This window comes from Chelonoidis abingdonii, chromosome 13 (assembly GCF_003597395.2).
Source record: "Chelonoidis abingdonii isolate Lonesome George chromosome 13, CheloAbing_2.0, whole genome shotgun sequence".
Taxonomy (NCBI): domain Eukaryota; kingdom Metazoa; phylum Chordata; order Testudines; family Testudinidae; genus Chelonoidis; species Chelonoidis abingdonii.
The window spans coordinates 5,427,311-5,445,472 of NC_133781.1; the positions used below are offsets into that span (position 1 = coordinate 5,427,311).

At 47.5% G+C, this 18,162-nt stretch overlaps 1 protein-coding gene and 1 long non-coding RNA gene across 3 annotated transcripts in view; one reads left to right on the forward strand and one right to left on the reverse strand.

The window, feature by feature from the left end:
• Positions 1–18,162, forward strand: part of LOC142047690 (uncharacterized) — a 459,131-nt gene that overhangs the window by 242,355 nt on the left and 198,614 nt on the right. The window lies entirely within an intron of this gene.
• LOC116815546 (uncharacterized) lies at positions 337–17,753 on the reverse strand. Of its 2 annotated transcripts, XM_032763992.2 has the most exons (5): positions 17,496–17,753; positions 10,924–11,012; positions 10,258–10,384; positions 9,526–9,639; positions 337–4,513 (listed from the first exon to the last, which is right to left on the reverse strand). In XM_032763992.2, exons 2-5 carry the CDS (start codon positions 10,945–10,947, stop codon positions 3,210–3,212), a joined length of 1,569 nt encoding a protein of 522 aa, XP_032619883.1. In that variant the 5' UTR covers positions 10,948–11,012; positions 17,496–17,753; the 3' UTR covers positions 337–3,209. The 2 variants fall into 2 exon arrangements, with proteins under 2 accessions (XP_032619883.1, XP_074928089.1); XM_075071988.1 differs by lacking the exon at positions 10,924–11,012 and having other exon boundaries at positions 2,358–4,513; positions 17,496–17,720.

An 18,162-nucleotide genomic window follows, 5' to 3' on the forward strand; every position in this document is an offset into this window, starting at 1 on the left:
CAGGTTCTGAGGAAGCCGGCTGGCCCCATGGAATCTAGGACGGGCAGCCAGCCATCCCAGTGCAGCGAGGGTCGGGGTTGTCACTGCCCAGCAATCCGGCCTCTGCAGCCCAGGTAACACTGTGGGCTGCATATGCAGCCCACAATGGGTAATCAGTTGAGATCCACTGATATATAGAAACAAATTAGAGAGTATACTGTCTGCAGCTGAGCCTCTGACAGGGTAGAGATAAGGTTTTATGGGTGACCTCACTGTGCATTTCTGTACCAGACCATGTTTGCATTGCTTTTACTATTAACCTGCCTCTGAATTTGGTGCACAACAAAGGACACAGAGTGTGAGAAAATAAATTCGACTTTATTATTCCAAAGGACAAACAAAGACAGACTCCTTTCCCCACCCAGCTCATCATGGTACTTTTCATCCCCAGGCCAGCACATTGTTGCACCCAAATTCCTCATGCACCAGCAGTAGAGCAACATTTACAAACTGGCAGAAAAGTGCAGAGAATCCAGGAGAGATGCTGAGACCCAGGTACAAAGCAAACACTCCGAGAGCAGGGAATCCAAGGAGCTGAGATTAGAGGGGTACAGTGTGGGGAAGACTACATCTCAGTCATCCCCACACAGGATACACTGATAGATGGGGAGGGAGTGACCAGCTGGGCTGTCATGCTCTTTGTCTCCCTCGGGCCTCTATGATGGGGGTTAACCTGGCTTCAAGGCTGGCCCAGGCCTGTTTACGTTTCTCCTTCTTGTCTCTGCCCAGCCCCATCCTCTCAGTAATCTGGAGATGCTGCATCCTCCCCTCATCAATCCTCCTGGGGCATCATTTGTAATGCTTTAGATTTCAGGGATGACTTCAACCAGCACTCACAGGGCAATTCCTGTCGCTCTCTGGTGTTGGTGCAGCAAGTTCAAAGTTCTCAGCCTCAGCTGTCTGGCTCTCAAGAGAAAAGTCTGCAGTTTCCCAACTCTGTTCCCCTCACCCCCTCCTGACTCTATCTCACATCCCTGAAGAGACCAGGTAGCAACTCCATGCCTTGTTCAGTCTCGGCCTCTCAGAAGATGAATCTAGCACTCACCCTGGGTGTTTGTGCTGAGAGATAGTGATAGTTTTCATTGTTCACACAACACAAAAATCTCATGACAAAAGGAAAAGAAAGATTAAATAAAATAAAAAAGGACTCTTCTGGCAAAAGATCTTTTGTCTCCTTAAGTCCTCAATAAAGCTGTGCTACATCCTGTCAAAGTAAGCTATTGGTGCTTTCTAAATGCAAAAGGAGGCAGAGAAAAGGGGCAGAGGGGGTGAGTGATAAGAGGCAGCACCTCTCTTCCTTGTATTCTCCTCTCTTATCCCATGATCCCTAACATATGATCTGCCTGGCACCCAACACCTTCTGCTTCCCACATCCACCAGACCCAACCATTCAATCCCCCAGTTTCCTCCCCAAAACCCATCCCTCCTGGTCCCTTCACAATTGATTCCCTGGAACCCAACACTTTTGGGGATTTAGGGAGGGGAAGAGAGTTGTCAGCCCCAGGGTTACTCACTCTGCAAGTACCAGTTTCAGGTAAGTGGGGAAAACCAGCTCAGGGGCTGCAGGAAAATGGGGGTGGGGACAGGTGTCCAGAGTGAATGCGGGGCCTGGCCTAAGTATCACTCTCCTAGTCTCCATGGGAGGGGCATCACGTTGGGGAAGGGAAGGGAGAGGGTGTAACTTAATTCAGGCAGAGGGAGCTTCTGGAGGAGTTTCTCTCTCCCTTCCCACAGCAGGTGAACAGGAGGCAGGAAGGTCCTTCAGTTCAGCAGCCAGGACTGCAGCAGGGAGGAGGGGCTGATAAGGACTTCTCCTCCGCCTCCGCCTGGGGTTTTCTTAGACCAGGCAAAGCAAGAGGGTCCCGGAACAGCTCAGGGTCAGCGGCTGCTGGAACCTGCCCCCAGACATAGGCAGCTGGTTACCTGGAAGCCAAATGCCACTACTGTATGTGGGAATTAGGAAATGGAGTTTTTACTATGGCCAGTCCTAGTCATGGCACTGAGAGAATTTCTCTCCTATGTGGAGGAGTCTCTGATGCCCAATGTGGTGTTAGCTCCAACTGAACCTTTTTCCATGCTAAGGGTATCTGAGAGGCCTCTTCCTTCTGTGAATTTGCTGACGCTTGATGCTGTGTGAGCACGAAATGAAGCTTCCCCACACATTCAAGTCTTTCTTCTGTGAATTATTGGATGGAGTTCAGATGACTCTTTTGCTGAAGTTATTGAAGCTAGTTCCACAGTCCAAGTATTTATGGATTTTCTCTCCCATGTGGATTGTCTGATGTGAAGTAAGGTTTGATCTTCAAATTAAGTTTTTCCACAGTCGAGGCATTTATAGATACTGTGCCATGTGGATTCTGAAATGTTTAGTAAGGTATGATCTAGGACTGAAGCTTTTCCCATCATCTAAGCATTTATGGGATTTCTCTCGTGTGGATTGTCTGATGTATAAGAAGATTTGATCTCACTGAAGCTTTTCTCACAGTGCAGGCGCTTACAGGTTTTATCTCCTGTGTGGGTTCTCAGACATAAAATGATTAAAACTTTTCCCACAATCCAAGTATTTATAGGGATTTTCTCCCATGTGGGTTCTCTGATGCATAATAAGGGCTGATGGTGCACTGAAACTTTTTTCACACTGCAGGCATTTTTAGGGTCTCTCCCTCATGTGGATTCTCCCATGGTTAATAAGGTCTGAGCACTGAATGAAGTTTTTACCTCAGTCCAAGCATTTATAGGATCTCTCTCCTGTATGGTTTCTCTCATGGTTAATTAAGACCTGAGCAATAATTGAAGCTCTTCCTGAAGTATAGGCATTTGTAGCACGGTTTCTCAAACTGGGGTCCAGGGTCCACAAGGGTACTCCAGTGGGTCAACGAGTCATGTCAGGGGCCGCCGGCCCCGCTGATCAACTCCTCCCCCTCCCTTCCAGTACCACCTGAATCCCGTAAACAGCTGTTCAGCAGTGTGCAGGAGGCACTGGGCAGGAGAGGGAGGAGTGGGGGTGGGGAGCGTTTGAGGGAGGGGGCAGAAAGAGGCAGGGAAAAGGAGGGGCTGAGGTGGGGGCTTGGGAGAAGGGGTGGAGCAGGGGTGGGGCCTGTGGCTGAGTGGTGGGCATGGGGCGGGGGGTCCATGAAAATTTTTAAATCAAAAGGGGTGTCCTTGGGTTGTTAAAGTTTGAGAACCATGGATTTATAGGATTTCTCACTGGTGTGGAGTCTCCCATGTCTAATAAGATGTGCCTTCCGACTGAAGCTTTTCCCACAGTCCAAACACGTATAGGGTCTCTCTCCCGTGTGCAGTCTCCTATGAGCTGTAAGATTTGAGCTCCGACTGAAACTTTTCCCACAGTCCAAGCATTTATAGGGTCTCTCTTCTGTGTGGGTTCTCTCATGGCTAATAAGGCCTGAGCACTGATTGATGCTCTTCCCCCAGTCGCGTTTATAGGAGTTCTTGCTCATGTGGATTCTGCCATGGTTAATAAGGCCTGAGCGCTGACTGAAGCTCTTCCCACAGTCCAAGCATTTATAGGGTTTCTCTCCAGTGTGGATTATCCTATGGCTAATAAGATTTGAGCTTCGACTGAAGCTTTTCCCACAGTCTAAGCATTTATAGGGGTTCTCACCCATGTGGATTCTGCCATGGCTAATGAGGCCTGAGCGCTGACTGAAGCTCTTCCCACAGTCCAAACATTTAAAGGGTTTCTCTCCAGTGTGGATTATCCTATGGCTAATAAGATTTGAGCTCCGATTGAAGTTCTTCCCACAATCCAAGCATTTATAGGGTTTCTCTCCAGTGTGGATCATTCTATGGCTAATAAGATTTGCGCTCCGACTGAAGCTTTTCCCACAGTCCAAGCATTTATAAAGTCTCTCTCCCATGTGGATTTTCCCATGTCTAATAAGATTTGAGCGATGACTGAAGCTTTTCCCACAATCCAAGCATTTATAGGGGTTCTCTCCAGTGTGGATTCTGCCATGGTTAATAAGGCCTGAGCGCTGACTGAAGCTCTTCCCACAGTCCAAGCATTTATAGGGTTTTTCTCCTGTGTGGATTATCCTATGGCTAATAAGATTTGAGCTCCGACTGAAGCTTTTCCCACAGTCTAAGCATTTATAAAGTCTCTCTCCAGTGTGGATTCTCCCATGTCTAGTCAGATTTGAGCGATGACTGAAGCTTTTCCCACAGTCCAAGCATTTATAGGGGTTCTTTTCGTTCTCACTTGTCTGCTGAACTGTGGTTTCTTTGGAATCCTTGCCTCCTCCCCCACATCCAATAGATTCATACACTTTATTCCTTTGGCAGTTTCCCAGCTTCCTATCTGCCATGTGCCAATTACTCCAGCCTTTTCTCTGTTCCAAGCACTGGGAAAAATTCCCTTCACCTTTTTTCAATAATGTCCCTTGCAGTTCCATTTGTTCAGGACATACTTGCAGTAGATTCCCATCCTCGTTCTCACTCATTGTCTCATCACCTGATGGGGAAGAGAGAGAATATAGGCAGGAGTCATTGCCTGGGTCAGTACAAAGGACAGAAAGGGGAATAGCAAAGAGGGAAAACACAACTCAGTAACTGTTGAGGAGCCTGAGAATTTGGATTCTGCTTCCAAATCCCATCCAAACATTCACAGGGAAGTGAAATCATGTAAAAAACTCCTGACAGCTAACAAGGTCAGTGGACAGGCAGCTGCAGACAGGGGAGTTTGAGAGGGAATTTGACAGAGGGAGACTTACGATGGTTAGGAAGACCCGCAACACCTGTGCCAGCACTGCTTCTGTCTCCTCCACCTGCGCCTGTAGCCAGACAGAGGACCTGAGCATGGATGCTTCTACCTAGATCCTGGTGTGGTTTTGCAGGGACTGTAATTTGCAATTTCCACATACTGATATCCAGGCTGAGTGGGGGCATCCAATGTGAAAGATGCCTACTGGTAGAATCTCTCAGGCAGCAGGTGCGAAAGCTACAGGAGGAGGTGGCCAGGTTGAGGAGCATCCAAATCCATGAGCAATTCCTGGACAGTGTCCATGTGGAGACAGCTGAGGTAGCTGTCCCAGTACACACGGCACTGCATGAACAACCACTGCGGTGGAGGAGAATGCTAGGGTGGACACTGGCTAGCTTAGTTCACTTCTGGCAGCGGACCCACCAAGTGCTCAGCCCCTCACCCTCCCATCCCGTGTATAGGTAACCGTGTTATGGTCTTCTGAACAAGAGAGAAAGGAAGTCCTCCCTATCAGTAAAGAAGCGAAGCCTCGACCCTAAGGCTGGAGTCCTGCTGCCACACGCGATAGGAAACATAGGCAGTGGTGTCGGGATACGAACACAATTATAAGATTAACTTCCATTATTATTCAACACTGCTACAACATTCATTACCGCAACTAATGATTGCTCAGTTAAAATAGGGGGGCATCTGCTGAGGGGGATGGAGGTATGCTGCCTGCGGGGGCCTGTATCCAAACGTACAGAGGCATTGTCGAGGATTATCCGCCCCTCTGACTACTCCTCATGCTACTCATCCATGTGGGCAACAATGAATACTGTGAGGTGTGACAACTGAGCAGATCAAGAGGGACACCAGGCTTTGGGAGTACAGGTGAAGGAGTTGGAGCACAGGTGGTATTCTCTTTGATTTTTCCTGTCAAAGGTAGGAGCCCGGCAGAGACAGATGCATCATGGAGGGTGAATGCCTGGCTGCGAAGACGGTGGTCGCCAAAGGAGGGCTTTGGCTTCCTTGACCACGGGATGCTATTCAAGAAGGACTGCTAGGCAGAGATGGCGTTCACCTTTCGAGGAGGGGAAAAGACCCTATTTGCACACAGACTGGTACCTAGTGAGGAGGGCTTTAAACTAGGTTCGACGGGGACAGGTGAGCAAAGCCCACAGTAAGTGGGGAAAATGAGAGATCTGGGAGATGGGCGAAGAAAAGAGGAAGCGATCGGGGGCACTGCATGATTGACAAGAGAGAAAGGAGGTCAGGGGCAAAATGTGAGAGGACAAGATCAAACATACAATTTAGATGCCTAATATCAAATCAAGAAGTATGGGAAATAAGTAGGAAGAAACTAGAAAGTGTAAAATAACTAATACAGCTATGACGTGGATCACTGAAACTTCGGTGGGATAACTGAGATAGCACAATCACTGTGATTGGAAGTTGGGTGGTGTATTGACGTTATAAATGAGATATTGTGTCTCCAGGCGATATGTGTGACACAGGGATAAAAGGGAGAGTAGAGGGTTGCCGTTAATAAGTTTAAAATATAATGTACACACTATGTACTGAGGTCGGAGATGGTACATTAGGTAAATGACTGGGATAGTTGTGGAGGAGGGACAGTTTCTGGCGTGATAAGGAATATAGAATAAGGAAGTAAACTGAATGGAGGTTGATTGCTCGTGCTTTAAGCAGTGCAAACGCACAGATCCTTCCCTACTAGTAGAGATCTCTTTAAGCTCGGAAGATGTGATGTAACAGGCATTTCCTTAATATCCCAACTAACGGCAAGATATGCATCCCAAAGCAAGAATGGGTAGGGAGATAGAGGGCTGTGGCGGGATCTGAAGAGATACTTTTCTTCTGTTTTTGGATTATCAAACTATCACAAGACATATACGCTACAGAAATAAACACCAGGTGGGAGCACAGACTATCCGAGAAGCAAAGACTAGGTGTTCTGCGTCCCCTGCATTGCGACTATTTTTATATTTGTAGAAGTGTTCCGTCAGATGGCTTATGAGCTAGCGGGATTCAAGAATACATGATAGCACTTATATGTGGAGCTTGATCTATTAACACCCAAATGACCGGAAGAACTGCGGTGAGAATTGAAGGTAAGGAGCTTGGGTGAAAGTGGATCATGAATCATAGAGTTACAATTCTAAGGAAGGGTAGAAGGGGTACAGCAAAATAGAGAATCGATTTCAAGGAAGTGCCGGATTGTAAGCTCAGAGAGACTGATAGGTAGCTCCATGGGCAAGACACGCGGAGTGGGAAAAACCTGATCGAGAGCGTGGTCAGCTTGTTTTCAAAAGGGCCACTATTTTTTAAAGGCCCAAGAAGCACGCTATCCCGAGCTGGATAGGAAAGATAGAAAAAATGTGTGGCAAAAGACCACTTGGGCCCTTAGCGCACGCATCATGAAAGACCAAAAATTGCATTGATCTAAAAAATAAAAAAGAGTCATATAAAATGCGAAACAGGTGACAGATGATCGACAAACAACGCATGAGGTATATAGACCTCACAGTTTCAAGAATCACGCAGGCCAAGATCACAATGGGAAAAGTAGCAATCAACTAAGCTATATGGGATTATAAATGAGAACAAGAAAGACTTTATTATCAATCAATAGAGGCAATGAGGAGACCACAGGACAGGAGGCCCCTGCTCCATATGTGAAGAGGGAGAAAACAGTTACCAGGATACGCTGAAATAAGCACAGGTGCTTAATGACTGTTCTTGTTCATGGTTCGTCACAAGAGCCCGAAGGACGGACCTAACATTAGTGATATGCTTATGGGAGGGGGGTCAGGTTTAGACATAAGAATCAATAAAAAAAGAATAGTTAAAACCACTAGAAAAGTTAGCTGCTGGCAAGTCACAGTGGGCCTGATGTGAATGCATTCCTAGATATACTCAAGGAGTTAATAGAGGAAGGTATCTTGAGCCTCTAGCTGTTATCTTTGGAATCATGGAGAGGGAGAGATTCCAAAGACTGGCAAAGGGCCATAAAAGTGACCCCATCTATAAATTAAGGGAAACTAAAAACAATCTCAGGAAACTAAACAGACCAATTAGTTTAACTCTTCTGTGCCAGGGAAGATAATGGCACGTAATATTAAAGGAAATCATCTGCAAACACTCTGGAAGGGGGTGAAGGTGCATTAGGGTAGCAGATGATTGTAGAAGACACTATCATGTACAACTCACGCGTATTTTCTCTGGACCAGGAATAAAAGATCTTGCTGTGTAAGGAAAGAGAAGTGGTGGAGTGGTATATGTTGTAACCTAGACTTTAGTAAAGGCATTGATATGGCTAACGGAGCATGTTACTTCGGAACAATAAACCATAGGGCAAATAATAAATTTATGATGGGAGAGCTACATAAGATAAAACTGAGCATGGACCGTACTCTCAGAAGAGTACGCACTTAATGACACAGTTTCCCAATCCTGCTGGAGAATCACTAAAACAAAGTGGGGGACGTTCCGCGAGTTGGTCCTTTGAGGGACCTAGCGAGCTTTTCATATTTTCTTCGCTTCAAACACGACTTAGATGTTGCACAGAAAGAACGCTTATAAGTCTGCCATGATGAACCATGGGAGGGACTGGCATGCTTTGAGGATCAGGTCCATTAATTCAAATGATCTGGAAAACAAATTGGAGAAGGTCTGAGTAAACAAGAAAGAAGTTTTAAAGACTATAGTGCAATAGTGATCCACTAGGCAGGAACAATCAAGTTTTCACACCAATACAGAATGGGAAGAGACTATCTAGGAAGGAGTACAGCAAGAATGGGATCTAGGGGTTATAGGGGACCACAGCTAAAATATGTGATCAACAGTGGTGAATGCCTGTTGGAAAAAGCACACTGACGTGATTTCTGGATGTGCAAATTAAACAGGTAGTGACGTTGGTAGAAGCTATCAGACACAACAAATTTTCTTTTCCTGCGCTTCTAACTCCCGTGCTGGTTAGGCCTCAAGCTGCGAGTGGATGTGGTGAGTCGGCAAGTTCGTGGCGCACTCGAGATTTGTGCATTCAAGAAGATTGAGAAACTGAGAGCAAGGGTCCGCACGAGCTTCATATATAAAGAGAGTGATTAAAAAGTCTTAGACAGAGCTCTTATTGGGTAAGGGTAAGAAATTTTGACTTGGGTTTTGTGTATTGTTTTGGAAAGTAGAAAGAGTCTGTAAATGGTAATGATAGCAGTTTCAGGTAGCGTATAATGGTTTGTGTGAGTCTAAAGATGGAGCGGAGCACAAAACATTTATCACTAGCTGTGATATATTAGCTCTTCTGAAATAGAACACGCAACAAAGAAAGCAACGGGCTTTAAACTGCAGCAAGGGTAGCGTTTTAAAGGTTGGAACATTATGCGCAATCTATAAGTTCCTAAACGATCAAGTGAGTGTTAACACTGGTAAATGGGCCTAGGGAGGTTGTGGAATCTCCATCTCTGGAGATATTTAAGAGTAGGTTAGATAAATGTCTATCAGGGATGGTCTAGACAGTATTTGCTCCTGCCATGAGGGCAGGGGACTGGACTCGATGATCTCTCGAGGTCCCTTCCAGTCCTATAGTCTATGAATCTATGAATCTATAAGATGGGTGGGAATCCGAGCTGCATCTGCCATGATGACACCTGCACACCACGGCGCTGCACACCACGGCCTGACCTGGGTGAGATGAGGCAGAACTGAGGGGGCTTGGATTTTCAGCTTTTTCCTTCACTTGCCATATAGTTGTATAGACTTCTCACCTGTGCAGGTGCCTCTTGAGAACTTCCTTTCCTCGGAGGCCGGGAGATCTGGGACCCACGGCTCTTCCCCTGCTTCCAACAGGACAATCAGGTCAGGTTTGGGAATGGGGAGTCCTGCTCCGGGGCGAAATCAGGCATGATGTGAGTGCACTGAGGATCAGTGGAGTATTTGTCACAAAGGACACACATTGAATTTAAACTGAGCCCATGATTTGCTGGGGGGCTGTGGGGTCTGAACAGATGGGAACATGATCATTGAGCCTCCTTGGGAGAGGCCGATGTCTGGGGGAGGGGGAGCTGTGAAACCTTCACTAGGAGTTTTCAGGATGTGTGGTCTGGGGGACTTGCTGAGGCACACACAGAGCTCTAGTGTTATACCCTGCATACGTCTAAGCACCCAGAGGCCAAAGCCCTCCCCACAGATGGAGCTAGTCCCAGGAAGGGAGGTGTATAGAGATCTTGTGTGTGAGTGAGAATTAATGCAGATAGGTTAACACATTGTTCCTGCCTCTGTGAAAGCTGGTGGGATGGGGATGAATTAACATGTCCATCAGGTTCATGACTCCCCTATCCTGTTGCAAGGGGGATGGAGGTGAACAGCTTTCTCACACACTGGAGCTGTGGACTATGTGATCCATTCCCGTCTAAGGTAATTGACCAGGGAAGAATCTGATCAGATGCAGAAATGCAGGCCCCATGGCTTCAAATAGCTGAGGGAACAGAAATACTTACCCAGTGACGTCAAAATCTCATAATTCGCCTGCATGACATCCCTGTAAAGGGCTCTCTGACCAGGGTCCAGCAGAGCCCCCTGCCCCTCGGTGAAATACACAGCCACCTCCTCAAAGGTCACCAGCATCTGAAACAACAGGTGCTCCCCACTCAGTACCTGCTGCCCCAGCCACAATCCCACTATTCATGGGGGAAGAAGCACAATAAGACGACAGCTCTGGGAGGACGAGAGGAAAATCCCACCCCACCCTGCTCAGAGTGGCCAGGAGGCTGCAGGGAACAGAGAGAAGGTGAGGGCTCCTTGTCCCTCCCAGCAGAGGAGGGCAGGGTCTTCTCATTTGCCACACAGCTACTGGGCACAGGCTGACACAGAGCTCTGTGCAGGGGACAGGAATCCCAGCACCTTCCCTTTGTATTTCATTGCAATCTCTGCCAATGGGTACAGGCTCCAGCACTCTGGCCTGTTTTCCCAGCCCTGTCCAGGGGGTTGTTTCCTGTTTCAGAAATGGGGGACTCTTCATGCCCCACCCCTACCCCCGGCCCTAGGCTGAGCGTGTCCCAGCAGGATTATCACACCCTGTCCCTCTCCCTGCCTCACCCTGTGTATTTCCTGCCCCTCCCCCTCTAAAACAACCCTCCCCAACAGCTCCCCACAAAATCCCCTACCTGAGCTGGATCCACCACAGCCATTTCCCTTCCCTGGCCCCTAGGAATATGAGATGATATGGAGAAAAACGGGGTTGTTGTTCTGCAGCCTGTCAGGATGAGAAGGGCAATTGGGGAGGTTTTTGAATTAGTGTTAGTCCATTTCACACCCCGATTCCCCTCAGGCTCTTTCCTTGCAGACAGACACTCTGACTGGAGTACGGGTATTGAAGGCTATGTGCTGTTTAGAAAAGACAGGAAGAAAGGCAAAGGTGGTGGAGTAGCCTTGTACATCAATGATGAGGTGAACTGTAATGAAATAAGAAGTGATGGAATGGATAAGACGGAGTCTGTCTGGGTAAAAAATCACTACTGGGTAAAAAAGCTAACTGAGCTTCCCCTGAGATAGTGGCCTGGGGTGTGCTACAGACCGCGGGATCTGATTTGGATATGGATAGAGACCTCTTAATGTCTTAATGAAGTAAACACAAAGGGAATGTTGATTTGAGACTTCAAACTCCGGATATAGACTGAGACGATGCTCAAAATAATGGGGCCAGAATTTCTGGATGTGAGGATGATGTCTTCATCAAGTAGTTGAAGTACTACAAAGGGGATGCCATTTAGGATTGTTTTGTGAGCGTGAGGACCTCGAAAGAAATGGTGGTAAGGGACTAACACTTGGTTCGAGTGATCATGAGCTGATTCAAGTCAAAGAGATGAAGGATAAACTAAACGTAGATTGGATTAGGGTTTTCGACTTTCGAGGCTAATTTAAAGAGTTAAGGAAATTATTAGGGAAGTGGATTGGACAGGAGAATTGGGATAGCAGGAGGAGGCTGAATTACTTTAAGTCGCGCGCGAACTGTCGGAAGCCTGCTCCCAAGAAGGGGAACAAACATGGGAAGGAGTTTAGGCCAAGCTGGAGAGCAAGCAACTCAGAGAGGGGATGGAAAAAGCAGAAAGCTTCAGGCACTGGAAAGAAAGATCGGGGATTACAAGGGAGCACTTAGGGAGTCAGACATTTAGGGATAAAAGTGAGGAAGGCTAAAAGCGCATAGAACTGGACCTGCAAAAGGGAATCAAACCAATAGTAAAAGGTTTAACAAGCCACATAAATAAGAAAGAAAACAAAGAGAAAGAGAACTGGGGCCGCATATAAAACACTGAGGAAAAAAAATGGGGGGGGAAAATTTGGGGAGGGGGGGGAGTAGGTACCAGGCAGGTCCAATAATCTAAATAAGTACTTTGCTCGGCCTTATAAGACTGTGAGGAGTTTAGGGATGATGAGGGAGATAAACGGGAATGTTGGATATGGAGGTGATATTACCGCATCTGAGGTAGAGGCCAACTTGAAACAGCTAATGGGAGCAAAATCGGAGGCCGGACAATCTCCAATCCGAGGAATTTAAAGGAACTGCGGGGCGTGAAATGCGAGCCCGTAGCGAAATTTTTAAGCAATCGGTAAACTCGGGGTTGTCCGTAACGACTGGAGAATTGTAACGTAGTTCCTATTTAAGAAAGGGAATAAAAGTGATCCGGGTAATTAATAGGCACTGTTAGCTTGACCTCTGTAGTGTGATAAGGTCTTGGAAAAAATTTAAGGGAGAAAGTATTAATGACATGAGGTCAAGTAATTGGACGAATTGCAATGGACTTTACTAAAGGTAGATCGGTGCCAAACCAACCTGATCTTCCTTCTTTGAGAAGGTGACGGATTACTAGACAAAGAATGGCGGTAGAATTAATTTACCTCGATTCAGCAAGGCGTTGACACGGTTTGCCGCATGGGGGAACTGTTAAAGTTAAATTGGAAAGATAGGATAATATTAAGTGTTGTTAAGGTGGATAAGGAACTGGTTAAAGGGGAGACTCCACGGTCGACTGAAGGGTGAAACTGTACAGGCTGGAAGGAGGTTACTAGTGATCCTCAAGGATCGGTGGGACCGATCTTATTTAACCTTTTGTTACTGACCTTGCACAAAGAGCGGGAATGTGCTAATAAAGTTTGCGGATGACACAAAAGCTGGGTTGCTAACACAGAGAAGGACCGGCGATACTATTCAGGAAGATGCGACCACTTGTAACGCGGGAGTAATAGTAATAGGATGAAATTATAATAGTGAAAAGTGCAAGTCATGCACTTAGGGATTAATAATAATTTGAGAAATTATACGTTTGGGGAGGGGGCGCATCAAAGTTGGAAGCTCGATGGAGGAGGAAGGACCTTGGGTATTGGTTGATAGCGGGATGAACTGGGTGAGCACCAATGTGATATCGGCTTAAATAAAGCAAATCGGTTTAGGATGCGATCAGGCGAGGTAATTTCCAGCAGAGAAGGAGGTGTTAGTGCCGTTATATATCGGCGCTGGTGGCCCCACCGGAAATATGTGTGCAGTCTGTGTCCATGTTTAGAAGGATGAAATTCAAACTAGAACAGGTTCAGAACGGTACCTAGGATGATCCGAGAATGGAAAATCTGCCTTATGCAAAGGAGACTCGAAGAGCTTGGCTTGTTTAGCCTGGCAAAAGAACTCCGGGGGAATATGCTTGCTCTAATATAAATTATATTCAGGGGATTACGTAGTCGAGGAGAGGATTATCTTAAGTGTCTAGTACTAATGTAGGCACAATGGACGATCTAGGTACAAACTGGATGATTAGGAATGTTAGACTGAAATTAGAGAACGCAAACGGTTCTTCTACCATCTAGGGGAAAGTGAAGTCCAGCTGTTCGGTGGTAACGAGCCTTATCCTGAGGGAAGTACGGGGGGCAAAGACTTATCTGGGCTTGTTGAAGATAGCTTGATAGATATATGCTGGAGCATTGTTAGAGGCGATAAGTTTAATTGGGCAATTGACTTGGTATCAGCAAGATAAGTTTGCCAATGGTCTGTGAGGGGATTGTTGGAATGGGATGGCAATGAGTTCTGCAGAATTCCTTCTTGTGCAGTGTCGAGTTTGTAACACACCAAGGTCTATGTTCTTAAAAGCTAGGTTAGCGGCGCACATATTTGGGAATCGGAAGGAATTTTCCTCCAGGGCGGAATTGGCAGAGGCCTGAGAGGTTTTTTCGCCTTCCTCGAGCTGGGCAGCATGGGTGCTAGCTGGGGATTCTCATGCAGCTTTGAGGTCTTTCAGATCATAATTTTGAGAGATTTCATAACTCATCCATGGTTAGGGTTTTATAAATGTGTATGGGTAGGGTTTTGTGGCCTGCCTTGTGCAGGAGGTCAGACTAGATGATCATATTGGTCCCTTCTGACCTATGAGTCTATGAGACTCCGCCATGCTGGGAAAACCCTCAGGTACATTAATACAGCACAGATCTGACTCCTCCCACCAGGACTAAATCCACGAGACACTTAAAAACCCTCCAAGGAACAGAGTCTCTGAGTTAAATGCTAGAAAAGAGCAGAATCAAAAGCTCCAGTTTGGGGGATTTCCCCCAACACTGTCCCTGAGGGTAGCAGATTCCCCCAGCAGCATGGGAACTAGGCAGAGGCAAGAACTGGCTTTTCCTCTCTCTGCTCCTCACCTTCTTCCCAGGAAAGTCAAGCTGGGTTGGAACCAGGGTTGGAACCTCTCTCCTTGCTTATTGCTCCTGCTGCCCCTTTCAGCCTCTCCACACTCCCTTCTGCATGGAAGAGCTGGTTACTGTCCTGCCACTCCTGTGGGTGTTTCCTCTCCAGTAGCTACTGCCACTGCTAACAGGAGTGTGAGCCTGGGTGTGTTGGAAGCAGCAGCTCTGGGACTCACAGACACCCGGGAGCAGAGATGGGGCGACGAGGGGCCATTTGTGCAGTCACTTTCCTGCCTGCCCCCTGCACTCACCCTTGGAGGTCAATTTCATCACCTGCAGTCTCTGGCTCAGCAGATGATGCCAGCAAAGCCCTGGGCTGCTCCAGGGTGATAGTTCCAGTCACAGGAGAAAGTCCCCCCTCGGCTGGGCACAGAGGGGGCCTTAGTGATAGGTGTTCCAGCATAGATTCCATTTGGCAGCAGCAGTAGCTGCTCAGCCTGGGCTCCCAGATCACAATGGAGGCAACAGCATCTGCTCCAAGAAGCCCAGCTAGCTCTAGGGTTCCGGTAACCTGAGCACAAAGAGAGACTGACACTGACCTATTTGGCCTTAGCAATTACCAGAGCCACCCTGTGCTGCCCCTGCAGCCCCAGGAACAGTCAGGCCAATGCTGATCTCATATGTCCATTGGGACTCAGGGGGAGGGCTAGCTCAGTGGTTTGAGCATCAGCCTGCTAAACCTAGGGTTGTGAGTTCAATCCTTGAGGGGGATCTGGGACAAAAATCTGTCTGGGGATTAGTCCTGCTTTGAGCAGGAGGTTGGACTAGATGACCTCTTGAGGTCTATTCCAACCCTGATATCCTATGACTCATAGTGGAATTGGAGAACCAGTTCAAAGCAGTGCTTCGTACATTAACTAGAACCAAATTTCAACCATAAATTTGTTCTACCAACTCAACCTCAATGGAACTGAACAAAAAGCAGTGTTACCAGTTAAAATAAAGATTCAGCACTTTTTAAGCTCATTATTAAAAAAAAAAACAGAAAACAAAAAAACCCACACCTACAGGGATCTTATTTTCATTTAAGAGAACACAACAAACTAGTCAATAGGCCGGTGAATGCAGAATGGCCTGTCCCAGGACAGTGAGAAGAGATTTAGAAGAGCAAGGGGACAGACCACCAGAGCAGGGAAGGAGAGGGGAAGCTTGGGAACTGCCTGCACACCATGGTAGGCAGAAGAGAGGCCATAGGTAGATGAGCCACCTTGGAGAAGCCTCCCTGGGGAGAGAAGAGGTGGGATGCTCTCAGGGCCCTGAAGTTCACAACTGCTCAAGTCCAAGGGCAAAGGTAATGGCTCCCCAACCTTCTCCCCTTAGGTCTCCTTCCACCATCCTCAGCTCCTGGGGCAGCTCCTCCCTCCAGTTGCTCCACTTGAGGCAGGGTTTATGCTCCAAACTCCCTTCCCCACTGAAAACAGCTGCAGGGCCCACTCCCAGCCTCCCAGCGCACTGTCTGATACACGCCTCCAGCCCCCCACCCCAGATAGATATGTTTCTCTCATACATATATCTTGATGCTAGATATCAATCCCCACTGTCAGCACAGGACAAAGTCAAGGCAAAATTTAATTACACCATAACATGGATGAAGATGGAAATGTCTGAGTCACAAATGATGCCACAGAATCAATGTCAGACACGTCTGAAATTGAAAGATGAATTGGAACTTCTTGTGAGATCTCCGAAAAGGAAGCAATATCTGGATGAAGGAAAGCCCCAAAAAGGATTGGGCCAATTCCTGATTCATTTGCAGATGGACCACATCTCCATAAAAAAGAGAACATACCAAACTACTGGGAACATCCAAAAAATGTCATGCCCATGCTAAATCAAATAGCAAAAATTGTGTTGCTGGAACTGCCAGTACAAGTGAGCATCAAAAGAAAATGTCCAGACCTCAAATGTATCCTTTCACTGCAGAGATCCAATATGACAAAACAAATGTTTAAATATGTAATTTGGGGTTTCTCAAACACATTGCTTATGAAAAAATAATCATGTATATCTGACAACGCAAAAATGCTAGGAAACCCCATGCAAAGTTAAAATTACAAAATATATAATCAGAAGAGTTTCCATTTTAAGTTGCAGCTCTCTTTCATGGATTTACCTCTACTGAGATTGAAATAGGGATTTAAACTAGTAACTGAACTTCTATTTTTGTTTCTTTGGAAGGCTTGAATCAGAAAAGAAACCGAATCTATTGAATGGAACTGAACCTGAATCAAACCAAAACAAATACCAGTTGGATTCCCTGCCTTTTCTTGCTAGCAGTGACTCTAGTTTGACACAGAAATCAGAGCAGGGCCTTGTTCAGTCCTGTCAGCTCCAAACATTTATCATTCAGGAGTCAGCCCCCCGAAACAATGAGATTGTTTAAAAAAAAAAACAAAAAAACCCAAAGACTAAATTAGGATCAAAGAGTGGGATAGTTGCCTTGTAAATTCTGAGCCCTTAGGGGAAAGTCTGCTGCCCCCGCCCCCACCCCCACCCCCACCCATTGTTTGACCATGTCTAGAGAAAAAGGTTTTCTACTGGCTGCTGGGTGGGGCAGCCTCCTATCCCATGGGCTGGGGGAGCTGCCATTGTATCTCTCACCATCCCTCTCCCTTCCCCAGCTAGTCTCTGCTTGCTCTCATATTCTCCTTGCAGCCTCCCCACGGCCCCTCTCCCCACAGCCCCCCTTTTCCTTCTCTTTATCCCACCACTCAGAGTTTCCTTCTATTCCAGCTCTGTTCCCCTGCGCCCCAGAATTTTCCCCCTGATTCCTGGGTATTCCCTCCGCCTCCCGCCAGCAGCCCCACATCCCCATCCTGCCCCTCTTCAGACCCCACCCCCAATCGATCCCTCCCACTCACTGCAAACCATGGGGGCTGGCAGCAACCCTTCCTCTGCCCAATGCAGGGAATCGCGGCCAGCCGAGCTGGGAGCAGCCTGGGGCATTCCCTGCCCCTGCAGACTGGCCGCACCGGCAGCAGCGCTCCGTGGGGAGGGGGGCAGGTCTCACCTTCTCTCCACGTGGGGCTCTGCCTGGGAACAGGGCTCTGGGTCCCAGTAAGGGAGGGCGGGTCAGGCTGGGGTCTCTGCACTGGGAGAGTCTCTCGGGGAGCAGCGGGAATGTTCCTCCCCCGCCTGCAGCCAGGGCTCTGGGTCCCCAGCGGCAGCAGCCCCGGGGTCTCGCAAGGAACGTGGGTTTCACCGCGACAGAGTCACTGCAGCCACCGCAATTCACTTCCTGCTGCTAGGTTGGGTGACCCCGGGAATCGCTCCGCCCGGCGCCTCCTGGGTCCTAGGGACAGCGACACTATTGGGTTTGGCCTGTGTCTGTCTGTTATTGTTATTAGTTATTGAATCCTCATCCCCAGTCCCGCCGACACGGGTGGAGCGGGACAAAGGGTCAGTTGTCCAGGGGCCCGGAGATTTAAAAGGCGGATGGGAGAGAGATGTATTTTTTAAATAAAAATTAAGATAAAAAAAATTAACTAGATGAGGCAATGCCATAACTTGCATAGTGGGTGCTAATGTGTTATCGGAAGGATAAAAAGTAGCAACATCAACCTCAGCCATCCCTTTCTAGGCAGTGACTGTTCTGCCCTGGGGCCCAGATTTCCTATTGTGGGGCCAGGTTACCCCCAGCATGTTCTGCTTCTATCTGTGTGTAATAGTGTCTGATT